A 6787-nucleotide genomic window follows, 5' to 3' on the forward strand; every position below is an offset into this window, starting at 1 on the left:
CTTCCAATTTTTTGGGAGAGGGGGTTAGACTTTCTTCAAGAGATGCCTGAAAGAAACTCTGGCCAAGGGCATATGTTTAAAAAAAATTAGGGAACCCCCCCCCTCTCACATATAAGCACAAATTTACAAGGTCCATTAAAATAATACACATGTACCACAATAGTTAACCATCCACCCCTGCACCTCTTCTTTACTACACCGCTGATTATCGTTCTTTGCTTAATCTAACCAGGGGGGGTCAAAAGCCTGTTTACCTACAATTATACATTCTAGCTCAAGGGAGAACGCGGACTGACATGCACCTAACACAGTTTGTTTACTTTGATTACTGAAATAATTAAGGTAATGTTACAACAATACGCGGGTTAATAGGATTTCTCGTATTTTCAGACAGTCATAACAATCTAACGAGAGATATAGGAACAAAGTATAGCTTCGAGTAGAATGAGGAACATTGTTTTTCAGATATGTTTAGTGCATGGCGAAGACAATGTCTTTCACGTCGCAGGTGTTGATTTATAGCCTTTTTGGCTTGCTATGTGTACATTGTTTTAAATCTGGAGTGTTAGGGAATAATCATGGACCTTTTAATTTTACATGCCCGCAGTGGTATTGTAAAAATTACGGTAAAATCAAGGCTAACCTATCACCACAACGGGCATACGGATATTACGATCTGATGGGTTGCGCATGTGATAATGTTTGCTCTTTTTTTGGAGACTGCTGTCCGGATTTTTCACCATCCATAAGCCAAAGGAACTACCCAAGCTGGTTAAATGAAAAATCAAAAGACTACTTTTCCTGTCTAAAAATCAATTATATTTCAACTCTCGATCATGTGTACATCATAAACAAGTGCCCAGATTCGTGGCCGGTAACAAAATATAAACGTTTGTGTAACGTAAACGAAGACGTCGAAGGCGATTGGTTTCTTGATATCCCGGTTACAGGTGCTAAATCTGGCGTCCTTTACCGTAATATTTACTGTGCTGCATGCAATCAAGAGGAGTATATTGCATGGTCTGCACACATCAGTTGCTATGGAAACGAAAACGTGGCAATCAGCGAAGTATCGCTAAGTGAAATGGTGCAAAACCCGGCGTGCACGGTTAAATATGAGCCGCCTTTTGGGTACTCCCTGCAGTACCGCCCCTGTCCACCGGCGGTCATCAGCACGTGCAGGTACCCGGATAGGGTGTCGCAGCGCGTGAAGACAGAATGCACGAGACAAAGGAACATCACTCTGGTGCACAGGTTCTACTACTCTTTTAAAAACCAGTACTGTGCAATGTGTTTTGTCGGGAACATGAATTTTGTCAAGTGCGAAAAGCACTTAGGCACACCATCGATATCGTTGCCTAGTCAACCATACTCCTACTCCATCCTACTGGACCTAAACACAGGCCTGGCCCACACTAAAGTAGGGCAAAAGACGGCGACGAAATCCATGTATCAACAAGACGTGTGTGAAGATGATGCTATATTTGACCCGTTCACGTGCTCCTGTCGGGAAGTCACGTGTCCAGACGGGATGAAATACCAAAACAAATCTTGCACTGCTACAGAATTCAAGCATAATCTTACATCAAGTAAATGTCCTTTAGTCAAACTCAACAAATCGGAATTCGAAATGAACTCGACACATATTAATCTATTCCAAAGTAAATTAATTATCTCAAAAACAAACATCTACATAATTTTATCTGAATCAGATGTTTATGTGTGCGCTGACGCATTGAACGTGTCAAGTTTTCTTGAAACAAAAACACTGTTTTCTTACAGTAGGGCGCAAAGTATCGTCAGTGCGTGCGGGATGTGTGTTTCCATCATTACACTGACCATAACAGCTTCTCTATACATAGCGGCGAGGAAGACGCACTCGATCCCTGATAAAAACATCATGTCGTTAATCCTGGCTTTATTCCTCGCTAATTCACTTCTGCTGTTCGGGGCTTTGGCCACTCCTGTACCAATGCTTTGTAAAATCATGGCTTTCTGCACTCATTATGGTTTTCTAGCTGTTTTCTCGTGGATGAACGTGATGGCTTTGGATATGTGGATAACATTTTCTTCAGGATTACACGCGCAAGAGCGTTCATCTAAACGCTACGTTTTCTATAACATATTTGGCTGGTTCTTTCCTGGCATCATTGTAGCTACTTGCTTGGCCCTTGACTTCCTACAACCTGGCAACATGGTTAGTCCAAGTTACGGAGAAACCGTGTGTTGGATAAATTCTAAATATAGCTTGCTTCTCTTTTTCGTTATTCCCTTGGCGGCTATTCTCCTAATTAACCTGGTTTTATTCGTACTAACGGCTAGAAACATCTACCTAACAAAGCAAATGTCCGAAACCTATGATTCAAACGGCTCTAAACACCGAAACATGATAATCATCAACTTAAAACTGACCATTATCATAGGATTAACGTGGTCAGTGGGGTTTGTTACAATGTTCTGCAGTTCAGAAATTGTAACATTCATCTTCATTATCATCAACTCCCTGCAAGGTTTTTTTGTTGGTATCTCGTGCCTGTTCTCAGGAAAATTCAGACAGCTGGTCAGCGAGAAATGTGCCGTATTCTCTCGGACCGGGATGAAGATTTCATTTCACGCCGCGCGTAGGGCGAGGGCGCACACCGAGGGTAGGATGGAGAACGAGTGCGCCACCAGGAAAAAGCTATCCACCAGCTCCACTAGTTCCACCTCTGCCACTACGAGCCAGTCAGAAACGCCAACAATTACGTCCACTATCACCGCTACCGATCAAGAAAGTAACGCTGGGTTGTAAACTATCTGTTGCTGGAGGAGGGTGTTCTTGTAAAACTGTATTAAAAAAACGATTGACTAAATTTCATATTTTGTAAAGTTATCGTTAAAGGTTATAACACAAAGCCTAGACCTAAACGAAGACTCCACATACACCTTGCCAAATAGGCGACCGTCGTTCTATACTGTGGACTAATTTTTGTCAACAGCATACATGTAAATTTACATGTTTACTCATTGTATCTCCAGATATCTAAATATAACTTCACGTTTTTTTAACAGCTAGAACTATAACTTTCTCGCTCTCTGTACATGCCTATTCTTGTTTACTTCATTTTCCATCGCCTTGTAAATAAAACCTCATTAACTGCCATTTGTAAACAATTGTTTGACACATAACTAATATCTTATATTTACAGACATTTCCCAAAACCTGTCATTTATGTAGGCAAATGATTTGCAGTCAAGTGACTAATGAGATATGACAATTTATCTCTTAAGGGTCTTGTTGCTGGCCACGTCATCCCTTCAGATAAATAGGTCACCAAAACAGAACATTCGGCTTCATCTTTGCTTAGGGTTGTCCATAAATAACGTCACATTCCTAGGGGGAGGGGGGAGGTGCGGACTTTAGTGACGATGTGTGACGAGGAGTAGGGAGGAGCTTTAGAAACTGTGACGACACTGAATTGTCGCGGTCTTATAAAACACTTTTTTGTAGAGTGCTATAAAAATTGATCAATGAAATCAATACTGACCGAACTCAGTAAACATTTAAGAAAGGAGTCGGTGTTTAAAAAAAAATAATGGAAATTTTGAGGGGGGGGGGTAGGGTAGATTGTGGTGTGGCATCATTTTTAGGCGGAGGGTCTGGGTTTTTATGAAGATGGGGATGTGACAATTAAAATAGTTTTTTTTTTAAAGCGTGACGTCGTTTATGGATGACCCTTTATGGATCCGTTTGTCTGAAGGGGGTGTTTCTTTCAAAATGTTATACGCTGAATTTAACGCATTTATACTTAAGTGAGGTAGAGATTTAAAAAAAATAAGATTAAGAATGCATTAATGCGTTGATTTCTTAAGTTTGTTGCTACACGGAGACTATTTGTATTATTCGATTATTAAGCTGCGCTTGGCATATGAAACAAAATCTGGAAAGAGCGGCTTGATTGTAATTTAAACTATATTGTTAAAAATGTCGTTGACATTAGCAATTAGACATTGTAATAGTTAATGTCCTGCAGCTGTGATGTATATTGCCCTTTAAATGTCCCACACGTTTAACAATAAATACATTAAAACCCAATCAATTCAACTTGTACATCTCATGTGAGCTATGGCTACACCATTACCTCCACTGGTGCCGGGCTATAATGGTAATACAATATGCACCGTTTGTTGTCAACATATTTTTCAAACAAACTTCAACAATTGATTTTTATTTCTGACTATCGATCAGCCGGGGCATCCTGGTACGATCAATCATTCATGTTCCGGGCTCTAACATAATCGATCACCATCCATGCCAGGGACAAAGGCACGGCAATCGAAATGTACACTTCCAGTAGCAGTAAAAGAATTATGAGCTCTTGGCATTGTGATCAAGACCAATCGATATTGAAAAATCAATCGTCTGAGCTGTGTTCGATACATCTGAAAGGTATCAGCCAATCTGTTGCTGACGCGAACGTGGGCAATAGACAAAGGTGAAATTATTGTCAAATACAAAAAACAATACCTTGCAAATGACCTTACTTTTCTGCATAACTTAAAAACAAAAAATCAATACAATATCAATTATCATATTTGTTTGTGTTAATATAGAAAACAAGTAAATTTCATAAACTTGAAACTAATTTTTATAGTTCACCTCGACTTGATATGCTGCTGTTAATTTTTTTTCCCATTCCACCTAGAGTACAAAATACTGTGTTGCACTGCGAGAACTTTTATAAAATTAAAAATACCCATCTGAATTTAGAAATATTTGTTTAAGTTACTACTTCATTGATTTCGGCCAATATTATATTCTAATACTGAGTATGAATGTGCATAATCACAAACTGAGTTAAAGAAATTGTTTTATGATATATTTTTATGATATATTTTAACTTTAAATTTGAAGAGGTTGCCCTTACCAGAGGCGTTGTGTGTAATTGTTCACATACACACACACACACACACACACACATATATATATATATATATATATATATATATATATATATATATATATATATATATATATATATATATATATATATATATATATGTGTGTGTATGTATATTGCAGGGGGTGGGGGAGAGAGAAGGGGCGTGTACATTAGAGAATCCGAGGAAAATGTCGAGTTTTGTAATTATTGCCTTAACCCTAACATCTCACGAACAACAAAAACTTCTTTAGAGATCAATAGTCCTGGTTGTTATAGTTGTAACATCAATTTAAAAACAAAACAAAACAAAAAAACTATAAATAAAAAACTCAGGAATCAGCTCAGCAGAGAAGCTTTACTGTGAAGCTTTGGCCTCCTTCAGAACGATACCGGACAAATGCCATTGGGCTTAGACGCACGAAGCAATTTTGATGACGTCACAGCGGTTTGGCACTCTGTCAAGCTAATCTGATTGGCCCCTACACGACCCACTAAATTTGCTGTCTCTCTCCGTCAGATGATGGCTTGTCATTCATCCACACTCGGTCATACTGCGTCATCATGGGCCTGTATTATTTCAATGTCGGCAACCGTTTGTGTGTCATGGAAAACAACATTCCGAACCAGCCATACTGCTGAAGGTATGAGTGACAGAGGCAGTGACGTGGGCAGCTGGGTATTGAGGGAGTTCCAACACCCTCCTTCATAAACTACCGAATAACAACTGTCAAGCGTTTAGTTACATCACGGCTATTCTCGGTTATGGTCACATGTATTGTCGTTAATTTTAAAATAGTAAATACCTATTACCCCTCCCCACCATTCTAAAAAAACGTTCCTAAAAGCGGCATGGAACGAACATACACGCACAACATCAGCCACCCAGCTCCGTAAAATAAACTTTTGACTACGAAACCTAATGTCACGTTGACGTTTATATAATTTCTAATGTTAGCTATGTTCTACTTTATCAATTTTATCATGTAAACCTGATTCAATGATAAGACCTATATGTATATGTGGCTGAACATGTGGCACCAGATTAAGGTAATCTCCAAAGTGCTCTATCTAGGATAGAGGTGGGGGAGGCCTGTAGGCCTATGTGCTTAGACGGGTTAAGATATGATTTATGAGGTGACACCTAAGAATTATTTCACCGATAATTACATGACGAAAAATGTCTACGCATAATTATATAATCATTAACTAATCACTAAATCATTGATGTACTTCGATGCTTTATTTGCGTCTAATGTTAACACAGCATGACATAAAAAGGGCTTTGTGTGGTTGTCAATTTTCTGATGTTAAAAAATGCCTTTACTTTTTGGTGACGGTATTACGAACTATCCAGATGTTGGTCAAATTTAAACTAAAAAAATGAACCCATTTGTGCTCTGTAATACTGGAATATATGAAATGGGGGGTTGGGGAGTGGGAAGACAAATAGATGAATAGTGCTATTGTTGGGGGAGGGGGCTCACTTTTTTAATTAAAGACAAAATGTAACAAATTTCATAGTGTGTATTAAATTCGAGCAACACGATGCTGTTTAAGGGTGATAATTAAGACGTGAATTAAAAATACAAGTTAGCAACACAAAGCCATTCATATCGATGTCGCACCAGACAAAAAAAAAATAACGAATCGATCACGTCTTTCAAACAGGCACAGAATAATAGCTTTTCACTCCCTAACACGTTTTTTTTACCATTCGATGCAAAATCGATTGCTGTAATAAATTAGCTTTTTAATTAGCTTTCATCATGATGGTCAGAGAAGTCGTACATAAATGACGTCAGGTTTCTTTTATTTCCACCCCCTTCCCCATCTTCACACATAGTCATAATGGCAATAGCCCTGAA

General features: G+C 38.7%; 1 protein-coding gene across 1 annotated transcript; it reads left to right on the forward strand.

Moving 5' to 3' along the window:
* The first annotated feature begins 425 nt into the window (after positions 1 to 425).
* LOC131957808 (uncharacterized) lies at positions 426 to 2791 on the forward strand. Its single transcript, XM_059322602.1, has one exon. It carries the CDS (start codon positions 479 to 481, stop codon positions 2789 to 2791), a length of 2313 nt encoding a protein of 770 aa, XP_059178585.1. The 5' UTR covers positions 426 to 478.
* The last annotated feature ends 3996 nt before the right edge of the window (positions 2792 to 6787 follow it).

This window comes from Physella acuta, unplaced genomic scaffold (genome assembly GCF_028476545.2).
Source record: "Physella acuta isolate Inbredline_101_S28 unplaced genomic scaffold, ASM2847654v3 ptg001269l, whole genome shotgun sequence".
Lineage (NCBI taxonomy): Eukaryota > Metazoa > Mollusca > Gastropoda > Physidae > Physella > Physella acuta.